Source organism: Eleginops maclovinus, chromosome 16 (assembly GCF_036324505.1).
Source record: "Eleginops maclovinus isolate JMC-PN-2008 ecotype Puerto Natales chromosome 16, JC_Emac_rtc_rv5, whole genome shotgun sequence".
Lineage (NCBI taxonomy): Eukaryota > Metazoa > Chordata > Actinopteri > Perciformes > Eleginopidae > Eleginops > Eleginops maclovinus.
In genome coordinates, this window is record NC_086364.1 from 24189181 (window position 1) to 24206601 (window position 17421).

The 17421-nt window shown below is 42.7% G+C and overlaps 1 protein-coding gene and 1 long non-coding RNA gene across 2 annotated transcripts; one reads left to right on the top strand and one right to left on the bottom strand.

Annotated features, from left to right (window-relative positions):
- The first annotated feature begins 204 nt into the window (after positions 1 to 204).
- Positions 205 to 9077, top strand: LOC134877455 (beta-1,4 N-acetylgalactosaminyltransferase 1-like). Its single transcript, XM_063902953.1, has 12 exons — positions 205 to 334; positions 3620 to 3768; positions 4309 to 4455; positions 4592 to 4698; positions 5254 to 5291; positions 5622 to 5688; positions 5798 to 5911; positions 6474 to 6560; positions 6809 to 6990; positions 7287 to 7430; positions 7651 to 7879; positions 8459 to 9077. The coding sequence occupies exons 2-12, from the start codon at positions 3620 to 3622 to the stop codon at positions 8641 to 8643; spliced, it is 1449 nt and encodes a 482-aa protein (XP_063759023.1). The 5' UTR covers positions 205 to 334; the 3' UTR covers positions 8644 to 9077.
- A 2795-nt stretch (positions 9078 to 11872) lies between these two features.
- On the bottom strand, positions 11873 to 17358 carry LOC134878640 (uncharacterized). Its single transcript, XR_010167699.1, has 3 exons — positions 16855 to 17358; positions 12090 to 13897; positions 11873 to 11947 (listed from the first exon to the last, which is right to left on the bottom strand). It is a non-coding gene; the product is annotated as an uncharacterized LOC134878640 (long non-coding RNA).
- Positions 17359 to 17421: the final 63 nt, after the last annotated feature.

Below are 17421 nucleotides of genomic sequence, written 5' to 3' on the forward strand. Positions count from 1 at the left end.
ACGTGTGAGTTATAGTTTCTGGAGTCTCCAGCAGTCCTCACCCAACCAACAGGTACCCAGAGCGGCACTCCTATGCACTCAGAAATGCAGAAGGACGAGCTTAGAGACACAGCACTGTATTCCTCTGACTCCCCCCCCCCCCCGCCTCACCTGTCTTGATGTAAATCCCTTTGTGTTTAAATGCCTGACATTGCCAGTGTTGTGTCCTATGGTGGGGCGGTCTTAAACAAGTAAATCAACCAAACTGGTTTGTAGACATCCACAGGGTACGTCAGAAACCTGTCAGTGCTGTAGAAACCACCAGACGATAAAGGAGCTCTGGGAAGAAAACCTGGTAAGATTTCATTTTTCTATAATATAACATCCAGATGTTTCTGGACCTAATGGGGACGTTTCCACTCGTCACAAAGATACTCCCAGTTCAGTTTTTGTATGAGTGCTGGTCAAATGTGAAATATTGACTTACGGGAAGAAGGTACGGGATCAGACGGGTTAACAGAGGGTCATCATTTGTGCTTAATTCATGGCAGAAGTCAATGGGTAACTGAGGGGAAGAAGAACCTTTCAATTGGTCGTTTTTGTTTGATTTCCTACCTATTACTAAAAACACATCTTGCAATTAGACTTTTATTTCTGTCATTGTAAAGAAAGTCCCCTGCAGAGGAGAACATGTGAGTGTGAAGAGAGAGCCAATATGAACAGAGGAACTATGGAGCACTTTATGCTCATCAATACAAAAACACAGAGTCAAAAAAAAACAACACAAAAAACATTTCAGAGCTTTGAAAGAAGTCTGACCTCACCAGAATTCAGGAAAAAAAGAAAAATACAGTAAAGTAGAAGTACTCTGATCTGTACTTCAGTAAAGTAGAAGTACTCAGATCTGTACTTGAGTAAAGTAGAAGTACTCTGATCTGTACTTCAGTAAAGTAGAAGTACTCAGATCTGTACTTGAGTAGAAGTACTCTGATCTGTACTCAGTAAGTACTCAGATCTGTACTTGAGTAAAGTAGAAGTACTCTGATCTGTACTTCAGTAAAGTAGAAGTACTCAAATCTGTACTTGAGTAAAGTAGAAGTACTCTGATCTGTACTTCAGTAAAGTAGAAGTACTCAAATCTGTACTTCAGTAAAGTAGAAGTACTCTGATCTGTACTTGAGTAAAGTAGAAGTACTCTGATCTGTACTTCAGTAAAGTAGAAGTACTCAAATCTGTACTTGAGTAAAGTAGAAGTACTCTGATCTGTACTTCAGTAAAGTAGAAGTACTCAAATCTGTACTTCAGTAAAGTAGAAGTACTCAGATCTGTACTTGAGTAAAGTAGAAGTACTCAGATCTGTACTTGAGTAAAGTAGAAGTACTCTGATCTGTACTTCAGTAAAGTAGAAGTACTCAAATCTGTACTTCAGTAAAGTAGAAGTACTCAGATCTGTACTTCAGTAAAGTAGAAGTACTCAGATCTGTACTTCAGTAAAGTAGAAGTACTCAGATCTGTACTTGAGTAAAGTAGAAGTACTCAGGTCTTGTACTTGAGTAAAGTAGAAGTACTCAGGTCTTGTACTTGAGTAAAGTAGAAGTACTCTGATCTGTACTTGAGTAAAGTAGAAGTACTCAGATCTGTACTTCAGTAAAGTAGAAGTACTCAGATCTGTACTTCAGTAAAGTAGAAGTACTCAGATCTGTACTTGAGTAAAGTAGAAGTACTCAGATCTGTACTTCAGTAAAGTAGAAGTACTCAGGTCTTGTACTTGAGTAAAGTAGAAGTACTCAGGTCTTGTACTTGAGTAAAGTAGAAGTACTCTGATCTGTACTTGAGTAAAGTAGAAGTACTCAGATCTGTACTTCAGTAAAGTAGAAGTACTCAGGTCTTGTACTTGAGTAAAGTAGAAGTACTCAGGTCTTGTACTTGAGTAAAGTAGAAGTACTCAGATCTGTACTTCAGTAAAGTAGAAGTACTCAGGTCTTGTACTTGAGTAAAGTAGAAGTACTCAGATCTGTACTTCAGTAAAGTAGAAGTACTCAGGTCTTGTACTTGAGTAAAGTAGAAGTACTCAGATCTGTACTTCAGTAAAGTAGAAGTACTCAGGTCTTGTACTTGAGTAAAGTAGAAGTACTCAGGTCTTGTACTTGAGTAAAGTAGAAGTACTCAGGTCTTGTACTTGAGTAAAGTAGAAGTACTCTGATCTGTACTTGAGTAAAGTAGAAGTACTCAGGTCTTGTACTTGAGTAAAGTAGAAGTACTCTGATCTGTACTTGAGTAAAGTAGAAGTACTCAGGTCTTGTACTTGAGTAAAGTAGAAGTACTCTGATCTGTACTTGAGTAAAGTAGAAGTACTCTGATCTGTACTTGAGTAAAGTAGAAGTACTCAGATCTGTACTTCAGTAAAGTAGAAGTACTCTGATCTGTACTTGAGTAAAGTAGAAGTACTCAGGTCTTGTACTTGAGTAAAGTAGAAGTACTCTGATCTGTACTTGAGTAAAGTAGAAGTACTCTGATCTGTACTTGAGTAAAGTAGAAGTACTCAGATCTGTACTTGAGTAAAGTAGAAGTACTCAGATCTGTACTTGAGTAAAGTAGAAGTACTCAGGTCTTGTACTTGAGTAAAGTAGAAGTACTCTGATCTGTACTTGAGTAAAGTAGAAGTACTCAGATCTGTACTTGAGTAAAGTAGAAGTACTCTGATCTTGTACTTGAGTAAAGTAGAAGTACTCTGATTTTGTACTTGAGTAAAGTAGAAGTACTCTGATCTTGTACTTGAGTAAAGTAGAAGTACTCTGATTTTGTACTTGAGTAAAGTAGAAGTACTCAGATCTGTACTTGAGTAAAGGTAGAAGTACTCTGATCTTGTACTTGAGTACAAGTAGAAGTACTCAGGTCTTGTACTTGAGTAAAAGTAGAAGTACTCAGATCTGTACTTGAGTAAAGTAGAAGTACTCTGATCTGTACTTGAGTAAAGTAGAAGTACTCAGATCTGTACTTGAGTAAAGTAGAAGTACTCAGATCTGTACTTGAGTAAAGTAGAAGTACTCAGGTCTTGTACTTGAGTAAAGTAGAAGTACTCTGATCTGTACTTGAGTAAAGTAGAAGTACTCAGATCTGTACTTGAGTAAAGTAGAAGTACTCTGATCTTGTACTTGAGTAAAGTAGAAGTACTCTGATTTTGTACTTGAGTAAAGTAGAAGTACTCTGATCTTGTACTTGAGTAAAGTAGAAGTACTCTGATTTTGTACTTGAGTAAAGTAGAAGTACTCAGATCTGTACTTGAGTAAAGGTAGAAGTACTCTGATCTTGTACTTGAGTACAAGTAGAAGTACTCAGGTCTTGTTCTTGAGTAAAAGTACTCAGGTCTTGTTCTTGAGTAAAAGTACTCAGGTCTTGTTCTTGAGTAAAAGTACTCAGGTCTTGTTCTTGAGTAAAAGTACTCAGGTCTTGTTCTTGAGTAAAAGTACTCAGGTGTTATGGGGGTGTGGGGGCCCTGGGGTTTTGGCTGATGGGTGTGTGTTGGACGTGTGCTCTCACCTGCTCTCCGTTGTGTACTGGTTTCCAGAGTTCCCCTTTGAACCATGAGTAAAAAGAGTCCCTGCTCTATGAATTGATCCCTTTCTCTGTCTCTCTACAGATGGCTGTTTCAACATTCCAGACGGTTGTTCTTGTGTGTGTGTTTGCAACCTGCACTCTTTTATTGTTCTCTGTATTTGGAAGAGATCTAAAAACCCCTGTGGCTGCATCCATTACTCATCCCCCCGGTCCTCCTCCAAAAACAAAAAGGTAAGGAGGTTCTTTTTATCCCAATTACATCAAGTGCTTACATTACGACCATTGCTCTCTGAGCCTGTCAAACCCAAGTCCTGAACCTGTAGTGGTCTGCAATGAAGTCTAACCGTACTGACCTCTGCTGGAGGACAAACCAGGTCCCCACGGACTGAGCTGGTGCACCCCTCATGGAAATGTGCTCCATGCTACGCTCGATCACAGCTACAGTTTACCCTGCTGTAGTTTACTCCAAAGGAGACCATAGTCTAAAAATGAACATCATGAACCTCTGTGATGAACACTTCATCTAGAGATTGAGACCGGGAACTCGGCAGGAATCTGAGAAGTAAGTACGATGCAGCAGGTCTTGTCTTTGCAACCAGTAGAGACGCCCCCCGCTGACCTTTTCAAGAATAACAGTTTAAAGCACGTCTGCATGGCTTCACTCGGAGGTCACCGTGCGGTTGGTCATTGCAGCTGTTTACTGGTAACAGGACAGAAACCCAAACCTTACTGTGATACTTCAGGACATCCGTGTAACCCCCACCTCTGCAGGTCGCCGCCACCCCTGAGTCATCTTCCCCCACCTGGTCCGTGCACCTGTGCCAAAGCTGCAGTACTGCTCAAAAACGCCTTGCCTATGGATCGGGCGGAGGAGCTGATCAAACGCAGAGAAAAGGAGTTCCAGCAACACAAAGTCAGGTAGGGAGGGGCTGGCTGCTTACCAGAGAACTCTGATGTTAGTACAACCCAAACATTGGAGATCCTAGTGCTTGTATTCTGAAGTTGATCACCTTTTTGGTTCATGACTTCACTCATCCTCCTGTCTCCCCAACAGGACTGAGTCTGTGTTATCCTCTCTGCTGTATGCTCCGTCTAACTCTCCTCTGCAGTACCCTATCCAGGGTTTCAGAGTACAACCTATGACCTCCACCCTCATACCAGGTATGCTGCACCACACAGTATGTCCTCACATCACTCTGCACTGTGAGGCAACAGGAGGCTGTATTGGGTGAACCGTAGCAAAAGAGAATTACCAATAAACCCGGTTTGACTCGGTTCAGGAGAACCTTCCTGCCCTCTGCAAGAACCCTGTACTATAGTCCCTCTCTGTCTGCAGGACGCTCTCTGTGAACTGGACTTAACGTGCACACCTTCACACTGAACATTGTACATGTACACTATACTGATTTAATATTCCATTTCTCTATCTGTACATTTGTATATTTCTCACTTTTATTCTGAGTTTTATTTCTTATTATTTGTGATTAGTTTTGCTTGTATTTGGTTGCTGCAACAACAGAAGAAATCCAGTTAGGGATGAATGAAGTTCTTCTGATGCTGATCTGGTTGAACAGGAAGCTGGAGGGGGATGTTTGGTTTTGTCCTGCTCCGATACTTCCCAGTACAGAAGTTATGTACATGAGTGAACAAAGCCAGAGGGGAATGTGTGTACTAATGTAACTGGAGAGGATAAAGCACGCTTCCTTTGGATTTCAGGTCTCGCACTGCATGCAGAACAAAGAAGCAGCTACACGGTGGGTGTGACCTCACAGAGACAGCTGAAGTTTAAAAGGACAACTTTGATATTCTGGGTTTTCCTCTAAAGAGCTGTGGGCTATCTGTGCATCCCGGCTTTACCTGAGCTTTGGATCCGCTGTGTGCTCTCCATGGTGGGGGTTATTCCATGGGCCCTAACTGAGCTAACTGAACAGTGTTGAACCTTAATCTACCTGAATGTTTTGCCAAGTTTCTGAGGACTATTCTGTTCTCTGGGCTGCCTAAGATATAGATTACATAACAAGGTTTTTATTTCCTGCTAAATAAATGATGAAGACTAAAGATTTACTGAGCTGTGTCGACTCTAGGTCTCCTTGAACGTCTCCAAAGGGGTCCTGAGGACACTGTTTCCAGCCAAAGGAGCGCAGGTCCAAGGTCAGCTCTAACCAAATGTGACTGGCTAAACAAATGGAATATCTCACAGAAGTATACGAGCTTTGTGGTCGAGGAGATGAACTCATACAGAATGTTCTAACCATGACAGGTAATGGAGAGAGCCGACTGATGATGGAGTCCAGCAGCCTGGAGACCCTCAATGAGCTGCTGGGACATGTGTCCTATACCAGCTCTGCTTACCACATACACACCGGAGACCTGGGTATGCATTAGAGACAGTCTGTGTGTAGCAAGGAGATGCACCCATACCATGACCCAGACCCTGACCCAGACCCAGACCCAGACCGAGAGCCTGACCCAGACCCGGACCCAGACCCAGAGCCTGACCCAGACCCCGACCCGACCATGACTCCGAACCTGAACCAGACCCTGACCCTGACCCCGACCCCGACCCAGACCCAGACCCTGACCCTGACCCCAACCCGAGACCCTGACCCTGACCCAGACCCAGACCCAGACCCATACCCATACCCAGACCCAGACCCAGACCCATACCCCAGACCCAGACCCTGACCCTGACCCATACCCATACCCCGACCCAGACCCAGACCCTGACCCTGACCCTGACCCAGACCCAGACCCAGACCCCGACCCTGATAGAGCAAATGTGGTCCAAGAGAACTGCAACATCATGAAGTGGTCTTGGTTTGAGCAGGTCTGTGTTTAATCTAGACTTTGTGAAAGGTGTGCCACTCTTTCTGTATTCCTTTCTTCCCTAATGTGTTAGCAGTGAGACACAGCTGACTTTCCTCTTCTGTTCTCAGCATCCTTCCAGTTTGAGGACCATGAAGCTGTGTTTCCCGTTACCATCAAACAGCCTCAACCTCCAGTCCTGTACGACATGGGAACAGGTGGGCGTTCACTCAGCGTGGGGATACAACACTCTTTATTCATGGCGGGAAGGAGCTGCTTCTCTTCTTTGTGGGACGAACCATTCAGGCGTCAATCAGTGATGTCACAGAAAGGATTAAATGTCATGTCGTATATTAAGGACTAGTAACACCAACCTATAAACCATGCAGGAAACGGTCAGTAATTGCTCTCGATCATTCGACAGTGGGTCTCATGATGTCTCCATGTGTCTTTTCTTGAAATAAAGATATCAACTCTCAAGTCACCATCACCACAAAGACCTTCCTGCGCTACCCAGAACTCCAGAGGTTGTTGAGTAGCATCCGGCAGTTCTACAAAGACATAGAAGTCATCATCGCAGACGACAGCTTTGACCCGGAGAAAATTACTGGAGCTCACATCCAACATTACATCATGCCTCCAGCACAGGTACATTTAAAAGGGGCATTATAAAAGGCAAAGGAGCATTACATGGAATTTTACTTTAGAAACTAGAAAAGGCAGTGAGTGAATGAGGGGGGGGGGTTGGGGGGGGGGTGCATAGGCAACTTGGTTTACCTCAACTGTACCGATTTATCGTCACACAACATTGCAATAATGCTGGGGGTAAGAATCGTGTGAAGGGAGCACAGGGCGCCCTCTTTCTCCCATCTCAAAACGGACTCTACTTTCCAGTAATTTCCTGACAACGATCTTCCAGTCATGAATCATGTTTCCACCATCAGGGCTGGTTTGCTGGCAGGAACCTGGCGGTCTCCCAGGTCACCACCAAGTACTTCCTGTGGGTGGACGATGACTTCCTGTTTACAGAGTCGACGAAGATCGAAGAGTTGGTGAAGGTGATGGAGGCGAACCCAGATCTGGACGTGGTAAGACTGAAATGGCTCGTTTCTAAAAGGGTCACCATGTACTACATACTGGTTGTGTTTATGAGATGTGAAGTATGTGAGACTTTCCAACCCCTCTTCCACCAAAGTGGTTCCGGGACCAGTTCAGAGATGTTACCCGAATAACAAACGGTTTCCAATGCAGGTCCACAATGACCTGGTAGTCAGTTCATAAGCTGCTCTCTTGTCTCTCTCCTATCAGCTTGGTGGATCAGTAGGAGGCCTCCAGTTTTATTTCTCTCTCCTCTATGAGGAAGGAGATGAAATGGAAGGTGGCTGCATGTACAGGAAGTCCAGAGGGAGGTTCCACTCTCTTCCTGGTTACCCACAATGCTCATTGGTCAATGGGGTGGTCAACTTCTTCCTGGCTCGTACAGATGCCGCTCAGAGGGTGGGATTCGACCCTCAGCTCAAGAGGTTGGCACACTCAGGTAGGTTAGAAGGTTTGCAGTCCAAGTGGCAGTAAGTCCACACTCTTTCAGCTTGTATATGTAGTTGGTGTTAGGATTTCAGTTGTTGTATTTATAGTTTTCCAGTTTTATTTTGAAATGCATTTTATTTTGTCCCTTCCTGTCTTGTCTAGTTACTTCCTGTCTTTAGTTTCCATCCTGTCTGATTGTCCGATCGTGCTCACCTGTGTTTCACCCCCCCATTCCCAGCTGTTTCTACTCCTGTGATTACCCTGGTGTATTTAGTCCTGTCTTCCCTTTGTGTTCCTTGTGGTGTCGTTGTCAATAAATGGTCGTCTTTCCTGTATGTTCCAGTCTTGTGATCCCCAGTCTGTCCCGCCTGTCTGCCTCCCTTGACCCGGTTTCTTCCTTTATTTGTTGCTTTGGTTTTCTGGCCTGCCCTTGCAGTGTTCCTTTTATGTACAGCTTTTAATAAAGCTCACTTTTTTGCCCCTGCCTGTCTTGCTTTCACTGCTGCACTTGGGTCCTGTTCCAAACCCTGACAGAACCGTGACAGTTTGCATGTGTTCTGAAAGATCAAATGTCTGTCTCTGCCTCTAGAGTTCTTCATGGATGGCCTGGGCTCCTTGATGGTGGCAACATGTGGCCACGTGTCCATTGGACATCAGAAAATACGTGTTAGTGCGCGCTACAGTCGGTTCAGACACCCTCCAACGAGTGACAGCGACTCAAAGCTGCAGCTTCACTTCTTCAAAAACCACCTGAAGTGTATCCTCTATGGTTAGGAAACCACCAGAGGAAATGTGTCTCATTCTCCTGCAGAGAGATAAAATGGCAATAGTGCATATACAAATATCAATAACACAAGAAACACTTTTCTTTACTCGACAAAGTTTCTGTCTGTAGATTAACGTGTCAGTTAGAGCAGCACTGTGACTGCTACGACCGGCATGATGAACTGGAACACAGTAATGTGTCTTAGAATGGGAGGTAACTTCTTCTCTCAAGAAAAAAATACATTTACTAGAATCTGGAAGACAATGTCAGGTTTACAAAAAGGGGGGGGGGGATGCCAGATGATTGTACAGATTGACCTCTGATAATGTGTTCAATAGTTTCCAGTTAAAGAAAGTGTTTTGTGTGTGTGCCTAAAGACAGTGAGCAGTATCTCTGTGACACATTGCTTTTGCTGAAGATCCAGAATAAAGTTTGCGCCTCAGCTCCTTCTTGTCCTTTGTCCCTGTGCGGGATTCTCAGCTGGTTATAAACAGAGTTGGCTGTAACGCAGTAAAATAACACACTACTTGTGAAATGTTGGTAATATTACACCCGTATAAACATGTCAACACATTTTAACCCGAAGTCACGTGGTGTTTAGTTTGGTAAGAATTCACCAACATCACGAGACACACCAGAGGACCAGTTTGTGTGGGGAGAATAGTGACTCAGTTTATTTACTATTGTTTCCTTAGAAGTTAAGAGTTAGTAAGCTAATGCCGCCTCTGTCACCCCCACTGACTTTTATCCACCCCATAATAACATGATGCATCACATGAATGCACATCTTAACACTGTAAATCCTGCACGTCGCACATTTCCTCTCCACACTACCTCCTTTAAATCAGCTCTCCACTTTAAATACAGTATAAATTATTTGTCATATGGAATATTGTTCATTTGTTCTCATAGTCTTAAATAGTTAGCTGTCATAGCAGCCCTATTTTTATTGTATTTAGTTTAGCTACGTATTCTTCTCTCTGTGTCTTTGAATGCACCTCACATACCAAAGAGAATTCCTCGTGTGTGTAAACCTACTTGCTGATAAAACCCATTCTTATTCTGGTTCTGGTTATTTGCCTCAACTGCAGGTGGAGGGATGCACTTTCAGTCTGCAATGTGATGTAACGTAGAGTTCGTTTTCAGTGTTGCCCTTCTCCCGCTATGCAGGTCTGAGGGGTGCATTTCGAGAAAATGTGAAATGTTCAAAATGTTCTGGAACAATATTGTGAAAAGCTAAAGGCGGCTAATGTTGGGCTATAGAGGAACTACAGCACAGTCACATGACTTCACGTCTCCACCGCTAAGCTAAAGGAGGCTAATGTTGGGCTATAGAGGAACTACAGCACCCTCACATGACTTCACGTCTCCACCGCTAAGTTAAAGGAGGCTAATGTTGGGCTATAGAGGAACTACAGCACCGTCACATGACTTCACGTCTCCACCGCTAAGCTAAAAGAGGCTAATGTTGGACTATAGTGGAACTACAGCACGGTCACATGACTTCACGTCTCCACCGCTAAGCTAAAGGAGGCTAATGTTGGGCTATAGAGGAACTACAGCACCGTCACATGACTTCACGTCTCCACCGCTAAGCTAAAGGAGGCTAATGTTGGGCTATAAAGGAACTACAGCACGGTCACATGACTTCACGTCTCCACCGCTAAGCTAAAGGAGGCTAATGTTGGACTATAGTGGAACTACAGCACGGTCACATGACTTCACGTCTCCACCGCTAAGCTAAAGGAGGCTAATGTTGGACTATAGTGGAACTACAGCACCGTCACATGACTTCACGTCTCCACCGCTAAGCTAAAGGAGGCTAATGTTGGACTATAGTGGAACTACAGCACGGTCACATGACTTCACGTCTCCACCGCTAAGCTAAAGGAGGCTAATGTTGGACTATAGTGGAACTACAGCACGGTCACATGACTTCACGTCTCCACCGCTAAGCTAAAGGAGGCTAATGTTGGACTATAGTGGAACTACAGCACGGTCACATGACTTCACGTCTCCACCGCTAAGCTAAAGGAGGCTAATGTTGGGCTATAGAGGAACTACAGCACCGTCACATGACTTCCTGTCTCCACCGCTAAGCTAAAGGAGGCTAATGTTGGACTATAGTGGAACTACAGCACGGTCACATGACTTCACGTCTCCACCGCTAAGCTAAAGGAGGCTAATGTTGGGCTATAAAGGAACTACAGCACGGTCACATGACTTCACGTCTCCACCGCTAAGCTAAAGGAGGCTAATGTTGGGCTATAAAGGAACTACAGCACCGTCACATGACTTCACGTCTCCACCGCTAAGCTAAAGGAGGCTAATGTTGGGCTATAAAGGAACTACAGCACGGTCACATGACTTCACGTCTCCACCGCTAAGCTAAAGGAGGCTAATGTTGGGCTATAAAGGAACTACAGCATGGTCACATGACTTCACGTCTCCACCGCTAAGCTAAAGGAGGCTAATGTAAATGTAATGTACTTTATTTATACAGCCCTTTACAACAATCCTTTCGGAGTACCAAAGTGCTTTACATAGTGTAACAATAAAAAGACAGAAATAAAAACAATTTAAAAACAATAAAAACAGTGAGAGCAATAAAATACAGCAAAGTCAAATAAAATAAATAAGATAAAAAGCGCCATCGTTTCAAGGTTTCAAGGTTTCAAGGTTTTGTTGGTCATATGCACAGCAGATACAGCGTATATGTTGGCAATGAAAATCTTATGTCGCGTGCTCCTCCAACAACTCAACATGCATGGTGCAAAAGATAAATAAAATAGTGCAAAAAGAGAGAAGAATATTTACAATATCAACAATACAGATTTGAGGATGTGAAATATATACATATGTGGAATACATTGAGAGTATTTAAACACTTTACACTGTTGAATGAGGAGGTATGGACAGATGCATATATTATGTATAGCAGATGTATATGGCAGATATGTACAATATATAGATATGTGTACTATAAACAGATAGTATGGCAGATGTGTATAATATATATGTATGTGTGTACTATAAACAGATGTGAGTAGACATTCACACAGCTCAGGAGTTCAGCAGTCTTATAGCCTGTGGTATAAAACTGTCTCTGAGTCTGGTGGTTCTAATGTTGGTTCTAATGTTGGGTGTCAAGTTATCCAGATGTTAAGATTCAGATTCAGCTCTGCCCAAACTTGAAAACGGCTTGTTCAACACAAATGATGCAAGGGGACAACTCTGTTCCGTTCTGGTGATTTATTTTCTTTCAGATTGATGGCACAAAGTGAAATTCCAGAGGAAGAATAGGTTGATAACCTTTAAGAAACAAAAGTATGCATCAGTACGCATCAATCCTGATCATTAAACTAAACATCTCATTTAAATTCAAAACAGATCAAACTCAAACAGAAAACAGCAAACAAATGATTCTTTCAAACTAAATATTTGAAGTCCATACCAGTTGCGTCTGTGGTTGAACATGAGCTGTCAGTAAGCTGAGGAGACCGAGCAAAGAGGGGCCGAGCTAACTCCAAACATGTTATACTCATGCTTGATTAGAGGTGCGCAGGTGAAATCGGTCCCTCCAGAAACATGGGTTGCATCCTGTCTATTGAGTGTCTGGGTGAGCTCTCTCTGCCCCCTTCAGGCCTGGAGTTCCTCCACAGATGCTGGTCCTATGCTCACACTTGTTTGACGCCACATTGGGCTATAAAGGAACTACAGCACAGTCACATGACTTCACGTCTCCACCGCTAAGCTAAAGGCGGCTAATGTTGGGCTATAGAGGAACTACAGCACGGTCACATGACTTCACGTCTCCACCGCTAAGCTAAAGGAGGCTAATGTTGGGCTATAAAGGAACTACAGCACGGTCACATGACTTCACGTCACCACCGCTAAGCTAAAGGAGGCTAATGTTGGGCTATAGTGGAACTACTGCATGGTCACATGACATTAAGGGACGTAATAAGGGACATTACATCATCACTGTCTCTGAACTGTGATGCGTTACTCTACTCTGAGTTACTCTGAGTCACTCTCACCAGAATAACCTCTAAAGTTTGGCTTTAAATGCTAACATGTAGTTTACTGCAGCTCAGTAACTAAAGCTCTCTATCTGGCAGTACATGCTGAACATTAGGGAAGAGCTAGAGGTTAAACTCCTGCTCCGTTTCAGTGGGCTGCATAATATGTGATACCGGTACCGTGACGTCTCTGTGTGTCATTAATAACATGTGAGTGGAGCCTCTGCACGGCCCTGTGACCTGCTGGATAGGATCCAGTCTCTATGCAGCGTTAGCTCACCTGGTCATTGGTGAGCTAATGCTGCCGTGTGTCGTGTGTTATCTTCAACACTCTGCCACGAGTCTCTTAACTTCTCGGGAAACAAAAGTAAATAAAATGAGTCACTACTCTCGTGAATTCTTAAAAAACAATACACCACGTCATTTCGGGATAAAATGTGCGCTATACTGAGAATTGTAGCGGGTATAATATTACCAACATGTCATTAGTAATGCTTTTTATTACTGCATTACAGCAACAAGTAATACATTATTGTCACTTTTGTAAAGTGGTACAGCCAACTCTGTTTATAACCAGCTGAGAATCCTGCACAGGGACAAAGGACAAGAAGGAGCTGAGGCGCAAACTTTATTCTGGATCTTCAGCAAAAGCAATGTGTCACAGAGATACTGCTCACTGTCTTTAGGCACACACACAAAACACTTTCTTTAACTGGAAACTATTGAACACATTATCAGAGGTCAATCTGTACAATCATCTGGCATCCCCCCCCCCCTTTTTGTAAACCTGACATTGTCTTCCAGATTCTAGTAAATGTATTTTTTTCTTGAGAGAAGAAGTTACCTCCCATTCTAAGACACATTACTGTGTTCCAGTTCATCATGCCGGTCGTATCCTAGCAGTCACAGTGCTGCTCTAACTGACACGTTAATCTACAGACAGAAACTTTGTCGAGTAAAGAAAAGTGTTTCTTGTGTTATTGATATTTGTATATGCACTATTGCCATTTTATCTCTCTGCAGGAGAATGAGACACATTTCCTCTGGTGGTTTCCTAACCATAGAGGATACACTTCAGGTGGTTTTTGAAGAAGTGAAGCTGCAGCTTTGAGTCGCTGTCACTCTTTGGAGGGTGTCTGAACCCACGGTAGCGCGGCACGCTAATTTTTTTTCTGATGTCCAATGGACACGTGGCCACATGATGCCACCATCAAGGAGCCCAGGCCATCCATGAAGAACTCTAGAGGCAGAGACAGACATTTGATCTTTCAGAACACATGCAAACTGTCACGGTTCTGTCAGGGTTTGGAACAGGACCCAAGTGCAGCAGTGAAAGCAAGACAGGCAGGGGCAAAAAGTGAGCTTTATTAAAAGCTGTACATAAAAGGAACACTGCAAGGGCAGGCCAGAAAACCAAAGCAACAAATAAAGGAAGAAACCGGGTCAAGGGAGGCAGACAGGCGGGACAGAGTGGGGATCACAGGACTGGAACATACAGGAAAGACGACCATTTATTGACAACGACACCACAAGGAACACAAAGGGAAGACAGGACTAAATACACCAGTGTAATCACAGGAGTAGAAACAGCTGGGAATGGGGGGGTGAAACACAGGTGAGCACGATTGGACAATCAGACAGGAGGGAAACTAAAGACAGGAAGAGACAAAACAAAATGCATTTCAAAATAAAACTGGAAAACTATAAATACAACAACTGAAATCCTAACACCAACTACATGAGTCAATATCACTATAAAGTGCCTTTGGTGTCCTCATCAGAATCACCCAGTCATCATGAAAATGTAGCAGAATAATAAAACTCTGGGGTCTTATTATAAATGGCCAAACATTTACACACATATCAGTACAATGATAAGTCTCTTGAAATGTGCTTTCTTCATTTTATAGCTTTTTGTTTCATTGGATGTACGTGTTTTTGGCATGTCCCACACACTGCTCTACTGACTACAGTGTATGTAATAAGTGGTTAAATGAGACTAAATAAAAAAAAAACATATATAATTTTGTTGTCCACAACAAGTTATTTGATAAAATGAGTCATTTTGATCATGCATATTTATTTTCATAATAATATTAAACATTTTGCGCGTGTCCCTGAAAATGCTGTCCACCCTGTCATTAAGGGGTAATGGCCCCTTTAAGAGACCCCCTTATGTCTTAAGTGACATCACTACCATCATTTTGTCATTCTTCAATGGAGGCTGAAGCAGTGGCTTGTTGCAGAGTAAGTATTTACACTTATATTTTGTAATTTTCATCATATTATGTCTGTAGTTGGATGTAGTCAAGCTTAACATGTCCACCCTGTCATAGTGAAATATCAATTAATATAAAAACCTCTCAGAAATTCAACATATATTTGTAAAACAGTGCAAAGTCACCTTGCTAACTAAATCATGTTGCTAACTAAAGGTCAACCATGTGCTCATTAAATGCTAACATTAGCCAAAAATGTCCACCCTGTCATTGTCCACCCTGTCATCAAGCCTTCCATGACAGGGTGGACATGCGCATAGTTTATGCTGATAAATGTGTGTAATAGCTGTTGTAATATGTATATTATTATTATTATATTATATTACAACACTTTAACAGTCAATTAATGTGTGTTCGGGAACATTTTGAATTGTCTTTTAGAAAATAATGAGTTCAAAAGGTGCTGAGATAGCAAGGAGATATCGGGAGCGTCGTGATGCTGACCCGGACAGAAGAACACAGTACCTTGAGAAAGAGAGGGACAAATGGACTAAAGACAGAGAGACTGGAAAGAAGAAGGGTATCAGTGAGCTCAGTGAGAGAGAGAAAAGGGCAAAAAAGAAGAAATGGAGTGAGGCAAAAAAGCAAGCGAGAGCCAGAAATAGGGCCAGTGCTTTTCTACAGTCAGAGACTCCACCTGACATTTCATGTCTTTGTAAAAGGGAGGAAGGTGTTTTGGACTGCCCCTGCTTTAACCTTAAAGAGGTCTCTCTAGCAGATGTTCCTGGTTCATCTCATGAGGCCCCAGCATCGGGTAAGGCAGATCATCCTAGGAGACCAGAAAGCCTTGAGGTAAAGCATATTGGAGAATGGTGTGTCGTTGATTACGACAATGAGGCTTACCCAGGTGTCATCATGGATGCAGAAGGGCACAGTGTAAGAGTCAAGTGTATGCACCGAAATGGCACAAACAAATTCCATTGGCCAAGTCTCCGGGAGGACATCTGTTGGTACCATGACTGGCAGATACTTTGCCTTATACCGGAACCACAGGCTCTGAACAAACGCTCTGTTCAAATTGAGGCGTCTGCTTGGAATTATGTGCAACAGCACCTTCAGATTTGAGCCATGTCTCTGCTGAGTAACATGCTGTAAGGTTTCAAAGTTCAACCGTTCTCCAGTTAACATTTTTGTTCTTCTTGTTCTACTGTTAAATGTGTGCAAAATGATTTGATAAGTTCAACAATAGAAGGCCATATTAATGTTGTATTTACATAATTTACCTTAGATTTATTGCATTTACGAGGCCATTCCATGACATTTCACAACATGTCCACCCTGTCGTGCCCAAGGTCCACCCTGTCATGTCATTGTCCACCCTGTCATTTTCATGTTTTATGAAAATAAATACATTATTTTCACAAGTTAGCAAAAGCTTTTGTGTGATTCCTTAATAAACAAATGAGGGCCAAATAGTGTTGGTTGGAAGTTTGACCAGATATCTTTGTTGTTAGATTTTATTTAGAACATAAAGTGCAACTCTCGCAGATTTTATAGAGAAACAAACAGTTTGCCATCATTTCATTATTATCCAAATACTTTTCTAATTAACTAAAATATATTGTTGAGAAAGGGACTAAATAGCTTTCTGCAAATGTACATTTTATAATCACTATTTAATTACAATGTATTTACTTTACTTTGAATATGTCCATGACAGGGTGGACATATGTTGCCGTTTGCATGTACTTTGTCTGCTTGCAGTTCATTTATAAAAAAGTGTTGGAGCTTGACCAACATGCATTTCTAACAGCACAACATCTACTTCATAAAATGAATATGAAATTCAATGGAAAACTCAGCTTTTTTTTTGGAAATGGGTAAGTCTCAAAGGCACCTTATGGTGATATTGACTCACATATACAAGCTGAAAGAGTGTGGACTTACTGCCACTTGGACTGCAAACCTTCTAACCTACCTGAGTGTGCTACCCTCTTGAGCTGAGGGTCGAATCCCACCCTCTGAGCGGCATCTGTACGAGCCAGGAAGAAGTTGACCACCCCATTGACCAATGAGCATTGTGGGTAACCAGGAAGAGAGTGGAACCTCCCTCTGGACTTCCTGTGCATGCAGCCACCTTCCATTTCCTCTCCTTCCTCATAGAGGAGAGAGAAATAAAACTGGAGGCCTCCTACTGATCCACCAAGCTGATAGGAGAGAGACAAGAGAGCAGCTTATGAACTGACAGTCAGTTGTGTACCTGCTTCTTGCCCAACAAGATGCTGGAATAGGCTCTTGTTAACACAATCAATCAATCGTTCCGTAATAGTTATTCCAAAAACCACAGACTCAATAATACTTCTGTTAAAAAACTGCCTTACATTTGAACTCAGACCACAGGTCGCTGAACATTCACTGGGTGTACGCTCAACATATAAATTATTATTCACCATAAATGCTTTGAATAAGTGTTGGTTGCTCTCACTGTGGGGTTTTTCCCCTTGCCCAGGGTGGTCACAAAAACAAAAGCCTTTTCGCCTGCAGC

Coding starts and splice junctions, on each gene's coding strand:
- LOC134877455 (XM_063902953.1), top strand. CDS start 3,620: ATGGCTGTTTCAACATTCCAGACGGTTGTTCTTGTGTGTGTGTTTGCA. Junction 4,699..5,253: donor GACCTCCACCCTCATACCAG/GTATGCTGCACC, acceptor TTTGGATTTCAG/GTCTCGCACTGCATGCAGAA. Junction 6,561..6,808: donor CCTGTACGACATGGGAACAG/GTGGGCGTTCAC, acceptor CTTGAAATAAAG/ATATCAACTCTCAAGTCACC.